At 40.8% G+C, this 13,190-nt stretch overlaps 3 protein-coding genes across 3 annotated transcripts; 1 reads left to right on the top strand and 2 right to left on the bottom strand.

Moving 5' to 3' along the window:
• The first annotated feature begins 3,080 nt into the window (after positions 1 to 3,080).
• Positions 3,081 to 4,573, top strand: LOC103320378 (transcription factor MYB44-like). Its single transcript, XM_008222055.2, has one exon. The coding sequence runs from the start codon at positions 3,268 to 3,270 to the stop codon at positions 4,204 to 4,206; it is 939 nt and encodes a 312-aa protein (XP_008220277.2). The 5' UTR covers positions 3,081 to 3,267; the 3' UTR covers positions 4,207 to 4,573.
• A 1,193-nt stretch (positions 4,574 to 5,766) lies between these two features.
• On the bottom strand, positions 5,767 to 8,358 carry LOC103320379 (putative receptor protein kinase ZmPK1). Its single transcript, XM_008222056.3, has one exon. It carries the CDS (start codon positions 8,264 to 8,266, stop codon positions 5,873 to 5,875), a length of 2,394 nt encoding a protein of 797 aa, XP_008220278.2. The 5' UTR covers positions 8,267 to 8,358; the 3' UTR covers positions 5,767 to 5,872.
• A 1,594-nt stretch (positions 8,359 to 9,952) lies between these two features.
• LOC103320381 (putative receptor protein kinase ZmPK1) lies at positions 9,953 to 12,485 on the bottom strand. Its single transcript, XM_008222057.2, has one exon. It carries the CDS (start codon positions 12,483 to 12,485, stop codon positions 10,071 to 10,073), a length of 2,415 nt encoding a protein of 804 aa, XP_008220279.2. The 3' UTR covers positions 9,953 to 10,070.
• Positions 12,486 to 13,190: the final 705 nt, after the last annotated feature.

A 13,190-nucleotide genomic window follows, 5' to 3' on the forward strand; every position in this document is an offset into this window, starting at 1 on the left:
ACTGGTACGACGACATGTACATATGTAGCTGGTCTTTCTATTCTATGACATGTTATTTTTGGATCACGTACTCTTTGACTATTATTGTAAGACTCAACTTTCTTTTTTTTTCTGCCTAAAAGAGAAAAAAGACCGAACCTCTCATTTTCAGAGCCAAAAACATTGAACCGAGTCTAGTTGCAGTTAAAACCTAAAAGACGAGTACAATTGTCCCGCAGATATTAAACCCAATGGAGAAGGTATTTGCTTGTAAAGAATCCAAAGCATATGGTGTTGCAAAAAAGCTATGCAAATTATGTATGTATATCTATCCACCAGTGCAGTGCCCCCACATTCTGGAATAATATTCGTACCCATAACTTAATTCCAACCTTAATTAACAACCTTATTAAGAAATCACGTGGATCGCATGTATAAGCATACCAAAATTAATTAAACAATATCCCTCGTTATTATTATGATTTTAATTGGGATATTTTGTTGCCAACTTGTCTTTTAAAAAAATAAAGAAAAAACAGCAGCAAATCAAAATCCACTACTTAAGCGAGGCACGCGCTTTGGGCCCTTGGCTAACTATAAAACGACGGACGTTCAATTAACAAAACGCATTCACATTGCAATTTGCATTATAAATTAGTGGCTCCTCCAACACTAGGCGGCCATCACTACCTTGGGCAGGTGAGGACTTGACCGTTACTTTGGACTTTTATATTCATCAAGTGGTGGCCGTGGGGTGTGGAGGTGCGGTCCTCACGTGCGGTGCACTCGTGTGGCAGACGAGCTCACGTGAGGAGTACGGGTAAAGGACAGGGTTAGGTACGTAGGAAAAGACCGGGCGGGTTGGCACGTGAGAGAGCGTGGGTAACCGTAACAGTGTGCGTGCATACGTGGATAAAAAAATTATAGACAGCTGTTTCCCGCGAAACGAATTTTGCATGTTGAAGTTGAGAGACACTGTTGAAGATAGGGGACTAGTCACCCTCCTCCCCCCCTCCCTCTTTTTCTTTACTTTCTTGTTTTTGTTGCTTTCCTCTCTTTGCTTTTCCGTTTTTTCTGTTTCTCTTTTCCCAAATTCACTTCCACGCTCCTGCCTTCATGTCCCTTACACGCAGCTAATAATTTCACTAATATTTACATTACAATTTATTTTTAACTAATATATAGCCATGATATAATATATATATATTTTAGTGTTGTCAAATTAAATTGAGATTATTTTGAGTTGTTGAGTTGAATTTTATTATTCAATTGAATGTAATTGAGTTGAATGATAATCTAAGATGAAATTTAAGTGTAATAGTGTAGGATAAATAATTTTTTATAAAAAAAATTCGAATATTCAGAATGGGTTTGGGAGGTAGTCCTCTGAAGAAAACAATGATGAGGATTCCTAGAAATTATTTTTTATCGATAATAGGGGCGGTGACGGGGGCTAACCATCCTCAAACACGTTGACACATTTTGAAATATTAAAATGCCTAAACATCAAATTTAAGATTAAGAGGGTAAAATAGAATAATTGAAGAAGCATTACTACTTTAAAGTATAATATAACAGTGTTACGATCATATTGAAAAGTTTATCCAAATAACCGCTTCAACAATCCAATGTACCTAAATTCAATTCTTTTGTAGATAGTAGGTTAGTGACAACTAACATATTGCTTGTTTATAGTTAAATGAAAATATAGACTAGCTATAATACGTCACACAAGACTATCTTGTTGTTGAGGCATTAATTTATATATAGAAGATTACATTTCTATTAATGATGAGATTGGTTGTAAGTTGTAACACGTTACTATAATATTCCTAAGACGACCTCCACCAGATCCAAATTTAATTTCCAGAGAAATATAACAAAGTCCAAACGGACGAAGCAACCAGGAAGGGAGCAAACAACATAGCAATAAATTAAGCTGGTTAGACGGTGGAGTCGGTTTTGGCAGTTCCGGGGAGCGTGACTGACACGTGTCGGTGGGAGAAATAGGCAGTTAGGGGTGGGGAGGGGCCACTGTCCACTGGAGAGTGGGCCCGGGTTTTACAGGCTGGACTGACAGAATTTCAGTACCGTTCCTCCCCCGATTCTGCTACTCAACTTTGTCGTTTTGTGATCCAGCTCGACACTTCCGTGCGTCCGTTTCCCATTCCCATTAAAAAAATATCCCCCCCCTCCCCGCCAAAATGCTCGCCAGCCTGGCTTTTGGTCAAAGTAATCCATCCGCTTACGCTCCCGTCCAATTCCAGCCCCACCTCCCAACTAAACCGAACCGTACTCTTCTTTTGATTAAGCTTTAATCTTAATTTTAATTCTCAAAAAATTAAAAAATTTCCGATAAGATCACTCTCTTTATCTTAAACCCCACGTTTGTTTTCAAATTAAGCATTTAAGAAAAAAATAATAAGTTAACGTCCGCTCCCCAATCACCGTTTAACTTCCAAAACGGTCATTCAACATTTAAATCCCGCGGTTTTAGAGACGTGGTGGGGAACCCAGCCCTTCAACTGTTTACTGTTACGGTTTTTACCTCTCACTTCTCAGTTATAGTTACTGAATTTAATGAATATTGTTAAACGGTAAATATTCAAATTAATAAGAAATTATACGGAAAATAAAATAAAATGAAATGGACGTTGATGATTGAGGCTAGTCAAGATGCATTCAACTTGAGGATGTGGGCCTACCTTTGATCATCATCATCGTCTAGGAGCCTCTTGTTCAGCTTCGAGATGACTTTACAAGATTCTTGTGTGTGGAAAAGAAATAGTTAGAACAGTAGGCGGGGAGAGTAGGCAATTAGGCAAAGCTGATTTTGGGTTTCACTTTTTTGTTTGTTTGTTTTTCTTATTTTAAAAATAATCCAAATGAATAAATAAAGCGAAAACAGATGGTGTGATTATATTTTCTACGTGTAAGTTGGAGGGGGTAGGAAGCGACGCGTGTTAGTTTGACAGCTGTGTGCTAGTAACTGCCTTGCCTGGAAGAATCCCCACGCGCAACGGCTAAGACCGGTCATTCGCACCGGCTATAATCGGTCACCTCTATCCTTTCGTATATATACCCTACCTGTAACACGCCCTTCTCTCTCAGAACAAGGTGAGGCTCCGCCTCCACCACCTCCTTAAACCCTTCTCTCTCTCTTGTACAAAACTTTCAACTGAAATTAAATTATCCTTTTTATCCTTTTCTTAGATTTGTTTTCATTTTTTTAGCTTAAATAATTTAGAAGAAGAAGAAGAAGAAGAAGAAGAAGGTTAAGGACTTTCTATGGCTTCCACAAAGAAGGTAGCGGATCGGATAAAGGGTCCGTGGAGCCCCGAAGAAGACGAAGCGTTACAGAAACTGGTGAAGAACTACGGCCCCAGAAACTGGTCTCTGATCAGCAAATCGATCCCTGGTCGATCTGGCAAGTCTTGCCGTCTACGGTGGTGCAACCAGCTCTCTCCGGAGGTGGAGCACCGCCCTTTCAGTCCTGATGAGGACGATACTATAATCCGGGCCCACGCCCGGTTCGGGAACAAGTGGGCCACCATCGCTCGCTTGCTCAATGGTCGCACCGATAACGCCATAAAGAACCACTGGAACTCCACGCTCAAGCGCAAATGCTCATCCATGTCCGAAGATTTGACCCCGGACGTCCATTCCCACCCGGCTCACAAACGATCCGCCAGTGTCGGTGCGGTTACGGCTGTTTCGGGTCTTTATTTGAACCCGGGTAGCCCGTCCGGATCAGATATGAGCGATTCGAGTCTGCCCGGTATTGTGTCGCCGACTCAAGTTTTCAGGCCGCTTGTGAGAAGCGGACCCCTCATTGCTCCGCCGATGGAGGCCTCGTCTTCGGCTGTCGATCCGCCGACCTCGCTCAGCCTCTCGCTGCCCGGATCCGACTCGAGTGACGGGTCGAATCACTTGACGTCCGGGTTCGGATCGAACCCGGGGGTGAGCCCGACCTCGATGGTACAACAACCGCAAGAGGCAGCAGCCGCCGCGGCGGGAGCCCAGCTGGCACGTCAGAGCAACCAAAACAGTGAGATGGGGTACGATCAGCAGTTCTTCAGCTCAGAATTCTTGGATGTGATGCAGGAGATGATCAGAAAGGAAGTGAGGAACTACATGTCTGGGGTTGAGCAGACGGGGCTGTGCATGCACACCGAAGCCATTAGAAACGCCGTCGTAAAGCGTATTGGGATTAGCAAAATCGAGTAGCGGCAGGAACCGAATAGAATGACGTAGTAGTCCTAGTAAGAGATCATCGAGATGATCCAGAGTCCGACCCGGAACCAAAAGCTTGGAATTAGCCCAAAAGCAGCATGAACTCTGTTAATTAAATTTCCGTCAATTTCCTTTTTTTATTTGGGGCCTTTTTAAATTGTAGTGAAAATAATTTTGGTAGTGTACAGAGGGACGAACTGCGGATTATGATGGGGCTTTTCTCATATGATAAAATGGAGGCCAACTGGGTGGATGGAAATTGGGCTATCTGGGAATCTTGTTTCGCTTCAATTGGAAAATTTAATTTCTAATTAAAAATGGGAAAATTGAAGAAATAATAATAATCTTAATTGAAAGAAAATTCAAAGCTGTGAAGTCTTTGTAGTGTTATGGAGATGAAATGGTGACAGCTCAAGTAAACGCAGTTGTCAACGGTTTAATTGGCTATGGCCCAGTCTGGTCATCTTGTTTTCAAATCTTGTTGATTTGGATTTGAATCACAAGGGGAATTCTCAGCCACTGGGCTAGGTGGGTATGTCGACAATAAATACAATTTGTCACACCGTTGACGTATTCTATATTGTTAAGAGATTTGAGCTGATAAATGATTTTAATTGAATTTAATTGTTAAATGATTTTAAAAGGGTTATAAAGTTGATGGAGTTTAATTGAATTTAATTGAGTTTGACTGAATTTTATTAACTCCACATAGATTTTGACTCAATTTGTGTATAGATTTAAACTGAGTTTCTTAGAGTTTCATTATTGATTTTAATGGAGTTTATAGCACTCAAAACACAAAGAGTTTAAGGGTGATGACGGTGGAGGTGGTGGTGATGGTGGTTTGTGGATGATGGTGGAGGTGGTGGTGATGGTGGTTTGTGGATGATGGTGGGGGTGGTCGTGGTGTTGGCAATGAGAGTGAGGTGGTGGTGGAGGCGGTGGCGACGGTGGCTATGGTGGTGGTGACAGTGGGGGTGACGGTTAGAGTAAGGGTGGTGGAGGTGGTAGTTGTGGATGGTGATGGTGTTGGCGTTGGTGGTGGTAATGGTGGGGCTGGTAGTGGGGGTGGCGATGGGTGGTGGCGGTGGAGGAGGTGGTGATGTTGGGGGTGATGGCAATGGCAGTGATGGTGGCAGTGACGACAATAACTGTGGTGGTGGCGGTGGAGATAGCCATGATAAGATGGTGGTAGTACAAGTGATGAAATCATATCTTGAGAATAAACACAATATATCTATCAAAATCTCTCGGGGAAGTAAAAATTTGTCACGACCTAAAATTAGTCTATAATCAAACGAAATCCACCACTTTTTGTATTTCCTTTAAAATGAATGAGTTTTTGAATACACCCAAAGTTTTATGAAGTTTTTTAAAGTCGTGATTGAATATATCAAATTTGAATGAAGTTTAAAAAGTTTGAATTGAATACATCCAGAATCGTATAGATTTTTATAAAATTATGATTAAATATACTTAAACTTTTAAACTTTTTAAAAATATTTTGAAATCTAAATTGAATACACCATAAATGTCACACTTGCTCTGATAGGCTTTGAGAAATTCGACATTCATTCCCTGCTAATGCAAATTTTGATATAAGAAAAATCAAGACCATACAGACATCCCATCATATATTATAAACATGTCACCTTTCCAATCAATTATTTTCATGATGCAGAAGCATCTCAACTACTTGACTCATGGTAGGTCTTGCATCTCTGTCTTCCTCTAAGCATTGAAGAGCCACTTCAACAAGCATTTCAAGTCTACCCTGTTCATAATCTGCTCCCATCTGGCTCTCTGTCTTTGTAAATGCACCATACATCTTCTCCTTCACCCATGTAACCATCATCTTTTTCTGGGTCTCCCCTCCACTTTCTATTGCTTGAACACTTTCTGCTGGGCTCTTTCCAGTCAGCATTTCCAGCACAACAATCCCATAGCTGTAAACATCCACTTTGGAAGTGATGGGCATGTTGTGAACCCACTCTGGTGCCATGTAACCTCTGGTTCCTCTTATTTTTGAGAAGTTTGAGTTGCTAACCTCACTTCTGTTCAGTAGCTTGGACAAACCAAAATCAGCCACTTTTGGGTTGTAATTAGAGTCCAAGAGTATGTTCTGAGGCTTCACATCACAATGCAAAACCCATTCCAAACATTCTTCATGTAAATAAGCTAGTCCTTTTGCTGTGCCCACTGCAATTTCAAACTTTGTCTTCAAATCAAGCACCTCGGAAGATAACTTCTCCGCCAAGGAACCATGCTCCATGTACTCATACACCAAAAGCCTATGCTTTCCTTCCGCACAATATCCCCACATCTCAATTAAGTTCATGTGGTACAGCTTCCCAATAAGGCTCACCTCTGCAAGGAACTCTGCTTCCCCTTGGTTAGCACCATTCAATTGCTTGATTGCCGCGATTCGTTGATCAGACAATACGCCTTTGTACACAATTCCTCCCCCTCCCCTGCCAATCTCTTCTTTGAAACCTCTTGTGGCCTTTTTCAACTCTGAGTAACTGAATCTTCGGAATCCAGTGGCAGCTTGAAGGTAGCCTTGTGTAACTACATCTGAATCTTCTTTCTCTTTGCTGCTTCGAGCCACAAAGTACCACACAACAAAGATACAAACAATCTCAAATCCTCCCAGCCCAGATGCAAATTTCACCATAAACTTGACAGAACCATTTTGTTTGCCTTTTTCATATGTTCTGTCAAGCTGGCTTGTGAGCTTGCTTGAGCACATATTGGATTCTTTTGTGGCAGCATTATAGGAAGAAAGGATTGATTTGGGCAGTTTCAGATACAGCTCTCCTTCAAAGCCCGGGGCACGGTATCCATTTCGAAATTGGGTCTTGGGATAACAATTATGATGACCACCACCAAACTTGTAGTGAAAACCTGGACAGTTGCACAACTCCAAGCATAAAGCTTTGCACTTTTCTAAGGTTGTATTAACAAAGATCGAGTAATCATATCCGTAATATTCAACCCTTGGAAGGTACATAAAATCAAACTGATCACGATCCCTACTTTTGCAGGACAAATTCAAACCATCAGTTGCAGGTTGACATCCATAAGCCCAATCAAATTTGTTTCTCATCTCATAGCCTGGAAGGCATGAGCATTTTCTGCCAGAACTAGGATCATAGCTGCACAAACCATTAGGCCCACAAATGCCATGAATTTTGCACGGTTGTTGAATGGCTTGCCATGAAACAACCCAAGTATCTCCGGCTTGTTTTCGACTGTACAATCGAAGATTACCATCAACATCTGCCTTCAATCTTCTCTGCAAATTCGTGCCATAATCCGCTGCAATAACAATAAGACCATCTGATGCACTAAAGTTTCCCATGGCATCTAAAACTGCAACTCTAGTGTTGTTGTATGGTGTCCTTCTAGCTTGCAAACTTAGAAGCCAAGGGTCATACCAGTAAATGCTTGAGACCTCAGGGCCATCGTAGAGAAGGCGAAGAGTGTTGTCATTGTCGAAAAAAAGCGAGTAAAATCCAGATGAATAGTTGGTGAGGCTTCTTGAGGAGACAAGCTTTGTGTTCCAAGTAAGTCGTTGTTGAGGCAAAAGGGTATCTGTTGGTGAAGCAAAGCTTTCCCACAAAGCAACACCCTTGAGAGTTAGCAGAACAAGATTGCCATTGTCGTTGAGACTTAATCGGTCTAATGAATTTGAAACAGTGTTGGAAGACCAAATGGTATATTTCCCAGCATCGGTTAGAATAAGATTGCCATTTCCTTGAGGGGTGAGCTTGGAGCTCTTACCGTTGACTGGCTTGTCACGATTTGCTATCCAAACCACGGTGAGGTTTTGAGCTGGGGCGGCTGGCTCTGTGTACCATATTCCAAAGCAATAGGCATTTTCGCCTACCGGAAAAAATCCGGCTGAAAATAGACCATTTGGTGAGATCAAGGTATCAGCTTCATTTTCCACTGACAGAGATGAGCCCAGGCTCAAATTGTTGGATGCTGATGATGCCAGTAGAGAAAACTGTGACAGAAAAAGAAGAGCAAGGCACAAAAATGTAGCAGCCATGAGTTTAATTGAAATAAAAAAAAGGTAATTAGCAAATGAATGTAGTCTAATCCCAAAGAAGCAAAAGATTTTGCATATAAAAGTATAAGGTTGCAACTTGCATGCAGGCGCTTGAACTATATAAAGGCTTTTGGTTTAATTTGTAGTCCTTTGACCATTCGTGTGTTCCGGGTTGTTGCAATGGCAGCCGCCGTTGAAATGTTGTCGTTGGGGAGAATATTTAAGCATCTGCCTTGGATTAAAGATTATGCAAATTGCGCCAATGGGTCCACACCACAGCCGTGTGGATTCCCCCTCCCCTCATCGCACTTGGGATTGAACACCAGTGGCCCCTCATGGGTTGTTGCAATGGCAGCCGCCGTTGAAATGTTGTCGTTGGGGAGAATATTTAAGCATCTGCCTTGGATTAAAGATTATGCAAATTGCGCCAATGGGTCCACACCACAGCCGTGTGTGGATTCCCCCTTCCCTCATCGCACTTGGGATTGAACACCAGTGGCCCCTCATGGGCCATGGCACTTAGGTTTCCTTCCTCTACAGTTGAAATGAATTAAAAAAAGAAAAGAAAAGAATAATTATTCATGCATGAAATAAGAAAACACGTGATTTTGTAGCCGTCAGACTTTTGTTCTTCCAAGTAGTGGAAATAATGAGGAGGCAAGCAGCGGGAAGCTGCTTTTAAATGGCGCCTCTGAAATATTAATATATTGAGCAGTATCTTTGACTCTTCATCAAACAACAGAAGGGTGGGCTCAAATCACAAATTGAAATAATGAAAAACATAATGGTTCAAATTATTTGGGTTTAGACCTCAAATTATATAGTAGCTGCATAATCAAACGAAACTATTTTATCTTTCTAGCAAGCAATTAACCAAATATTTATCTTCTCTTACATATGTCAAACCAAAGTTGATACTGCAAATTGAACAAAACTTCATTCTGACTTTATAGTCAAATTCGAATGGTTTAGGAATTTTGGTTTTTGGTATTAAATAGTTGATTATGTCACGCGTTAATATAGGTGATAACGAATAAAAAAATATGTCAAAGTGTAAAAAATAATGAAATTAATATTAGTGATTTGGTTTATTTAAACGATTTCCAAATATGCTAAATCAAATCCAACCAAACTAATTGTGGGTTAAGAACTTTAATATTTATTTGTAGAGTGGTCTAATTGGAAGTTTACAAAGGCCCATGAACTTATTGTGCGTTTATTGTGAATAGAGTCGTTCTATGTCGTTTTATGGTGAGGGAGATGGGCCTTACATGTCTTTTAGAAGAGGGCAAAGGAAGAGGGCCTTACATGCCTTACATGGGATCGATCTGATGGCTATAAAGTGAACCCTTATAACTTACCCCTCGTTATAGTCTGAGCCAAGGAAGAGGGGGATCTAAACTTGTTCACACATTTGATATGTGGGCGTTTATGAAAATTTAATGTTAATTTCCAATTCTTTCAAGGTTCATTGATCCCCAATAGTATACTGTGTCAATTAGAAGTTTTAACGAAAGTGACAAACAGCCCTCCATTTTACTGTTTTTGAATTACAGGTTGATGCATATTCTTAGGCATCTGCATGTAAAATTTAGGCAAGGAGAATGAGGTTATTCGTTCTATACCAGAACACAGAGCTTATAGATTATCATACTTCAATAATGCAAATTTTATAGATTTGGGCAGAAAGAAGAAATCAAGATATATATACATGTATTATTACCAACATCACAGTCAGCTGGTCAGAGTGATCTGAGCAGAAGAAGAAATCAAACCAATATTATGAACAAGTCACCCTTAATAATTACAATAAATTGTTTTCATGATGAAGAAGCATCTGAACCACTTGGCTCATGGTGGGTCTTGCATCTTTGTCTTCCTCTATACATTGAAGAGCAACTTTTACAAGAATTTCCAGCTCACCCTTTTCATATTCAGCTCCTATTGGGCTCTTTGCATCTGCAAATGCTTCATTCATTTTCTCCCTCACCCATGTAGCCAGCATCCTTTTCTGTGTGTCACCTCCACCTTCTACTCCATGAACACTTTCCGCTGTGCTTTTTCCAGTGAGCAATTCCAACACAACAATCCCATAGCTGTATACATCCACTTTGGAGGTGATGGGCATATTGTGAACCCACTCTGGAGCCATGTAACCTCTAGTTCCTCTTATTCTTGAGAAGTTTGAGTTGCTAAACTCACTTCTGTTTAGTAGCTTGGACAATCCAAAATCAGCCACTTTTGGTTTGTAATTAGAGTCCAAGAGTATGTTCTGAGGCTTCACATCACAATGCAAAACCCATTCCAAACATTCTTCATGTAAATAAGCTAGTCCCTTTGCTGTGCCCACTGCAATTTCAAACCTTGTCTTCCAATCAAGCACATTGGAAGATAACTTCTCTGCCAAGGAACCATGCTCCATGTACTCATACACCAAAAGCCTATGCTTTCCTTCCATACAATATCCCCACATCTCAATTAAGTTCATGTGGTACAGCTTCCCAATAAGGCTCACCTCTGCAAGGAACTCTGCTTCCCCTTGGTTAGCACCATTCAATTGCTTGATTGCCGCGATTCGTTGATCAGACAATACGCCTTTGTACACGATTCCTCCCCCTCCCCTTCCAATCTCTTCTTTGAAACCTCTTGTGGCCTTTTTCAACTCAGAGTAACTAAATCTTCTGAATCCAGTGGCAGCATGAAGGTAGCCTTGTGTGACCACATCATCTGAATTTAATTGATCTCCACCGTTTCTTCTGGTCAGAAAAAACCAAACAAGAAAGACACAAACAACCTCAAGTGCTCCTAGCCCAGATGCGAATTCCAGCATAAACTTGACAGACTGATTTGTGTTGCCTTTTTGGTATATTCTGTCCAGCTCTCTTGCAAGTTTGTCTGAGCAAATATTGTTGGATTCTTCAGCTTCAGTGACATTATAGGAAGAAAGGATTGATTTGGGTAGTTTCACATACAGGTCTCCAACAAAACCAGGCGAACGGTATCCATTTCGTAATTGCATCTTTGGGAAGCAATTATAAAAACCACCACCACCTGAGTCATATTTGAAGTGGAACCCTGTACAGTTTCCTAAATCCAGGCAGAAATTTTTGCACTTTTCCCAGGTGTAATTATAAAAGATCCCAAAATCGAACCCATACATCTCAACGCGAGGAATGAACATAAAATCAAACTGATCACGAGCAGCAATACTATTGTTGTGGGACAGATTAAATTCTGGTTGACAACCATAAATCCAATCATTTTTATTTCTAATCACATAGCCTGGAACGCATGAGCATTTCCTACCAAAACTAGGAACATAGTTGCACCAACTATTAGCCCCACAAATTCCATGAATTTTGCATGGTTGCAAAACTGCTTCCCATGTAACAACCCAAGTATCTCCCGGCTGCTTTCGACTGTACATTCGAACATTACCATCAGCATCCATCTTCACTATTCTCTGCCGCTTTGCACCATAATCCGATGACAAAATGGTGAAATCATCGGATGCACTAAAATTGCCCAAGTTATCAAACTTGGCAATTCTACTGTTGTTGTAAGTGGACCTCCCAGCTACGATACTTAGAAGCCAAGGATCAGGCCAGTAAATACTTGAAACCTCGGGGCCATCGTAGAGAAGGCGGAGAGTGTTGTCATTGTCGAAAAAAAGTGAGTAGAAGCCAGAGGAATAGTTGGTGAGGCTTCTTGAAGAGAGAAGCTTGGTGTTCCTTGTAAGTGGTTGGTGAGGTAGAAGGGTGTCTGTTGGCGAAGCAAAGCTTTCCCACATAGCAACACCCTTGACAGTGAGTAGAACAAGATTGCCAGTGTCGTTGAGATGCAATCGGGCTAATGAAGCTGAAACAGTGTTGGAGGACCAGATGGTGGATTTGCCAGCATCTGTGAGAATAAGATTTCCTTTTTTTTGGAGGGTGAGCTTGGAGCTCCTACCGTTGACTGGCTCATCACGGTTTGCCATCCAAACCACGGTGAGGTTGTGAGTTGGGGATGGCTCTGTGAACCATATTGCAAAGCAATATGCATTTTCACCTACTTGAAAAAACCCAGCTGAAAACATGCCATTTGGTGAGATCAAAATATCAGCTGGATTTTCCACAGAGAGAGATGAGCCCATGCTCATTGTACTATAGGATGATGATGATCCTAATTGAGAAAATAGTGTCAACAAAAGAAACAAAAAAACCATATAGGCGTCCATGATTGATCACATAACGGTGCTACAGAGCTTTTGCCAATTATTGTGATCCCCAGAGAAGCAAAGACAGTTGCATTTATAAAAAGGAAGGTTACAACTTGTATGAATTTGTGACGTTTAGTCTGGAAGGTCAAACACTTATATGTGTATATGATATGATATAATGTATGTCACGATGTGTTCGACTTGGTCCACTGGACTATTTTGTTTGATTTAGAAAAAAAAATGAGATATCATAATTGCACAACCAGACGTATCGACGGATACACAATATCTTACATAAATATAGTATTTGTGACATAACTCATCTTTGTCCAAGAAAACATTAAAATAATTGATCTCCTGCTCATAACGAAGCTGCTAAAAACGAAAGAAATTCTATAGCTGCTTGGTCGTTGCCGCCCGCGTAGAAAAACAAAGGCTGGGACAAACTAACTACCATTGATATGATTGAAAACTACCCAAATGCATTTGCTTCAATTAAACTAATAAGATTAAGAATAAGAAGAAAGAATTGGTCCTGGGTGCTACAAGAGACCACGCATTAGCTACCATGGCAGCATCCTCAAAGGAAATTTGACTGAGAATTCAAACTTCTACATGCTCTAAAATGTCAAAATTTAGACCTCGAAGCCAGAATGCAAGACTTCGCCCAAACTTCAACATGCCAAAGTTCAAATCCTGAACCTTAAAATAAAATAAAAAATA

This window comes from Prunus mume, linkage group LG2 (genome assembly GCF_029339155.1).
Source record: "Prunus mume cultivar Tortuosa linkage group LG2, ASM2933915v1, whole genome shotgun sequence".
Lineage (NCBI taxonomy): Eukaryota > Viridiplantae > Streptophyta > Magnoliopsida > Rosales > Rosaceae > Prunus > Prunus mume.

Bases quoted from the DNA above. Each gene is read 5' to 3' on its own strand.
- LOC103320381 (XM_008222057.2), bottom strand. From the start codon at position 12,485: ATGGACGCCTATATGGTTTTTTTGTTTCTTTTGTTGACACTATTTTCT.
- LOC103320378 (XM_008222055.2), top strand. From the start codon at position 3,268: ATGGCTTCCACAAAGAAGGTAGCGGATCGGATAAAGGGTCCGTGGAGC.
- LOC103320379 (XM_008222056.3), bottom strand. From the start codon at position 8,266: ATGGCTGCTACATTTTTGTGCCTTGCTCTTCTTTTTCTGTCACAGTTT.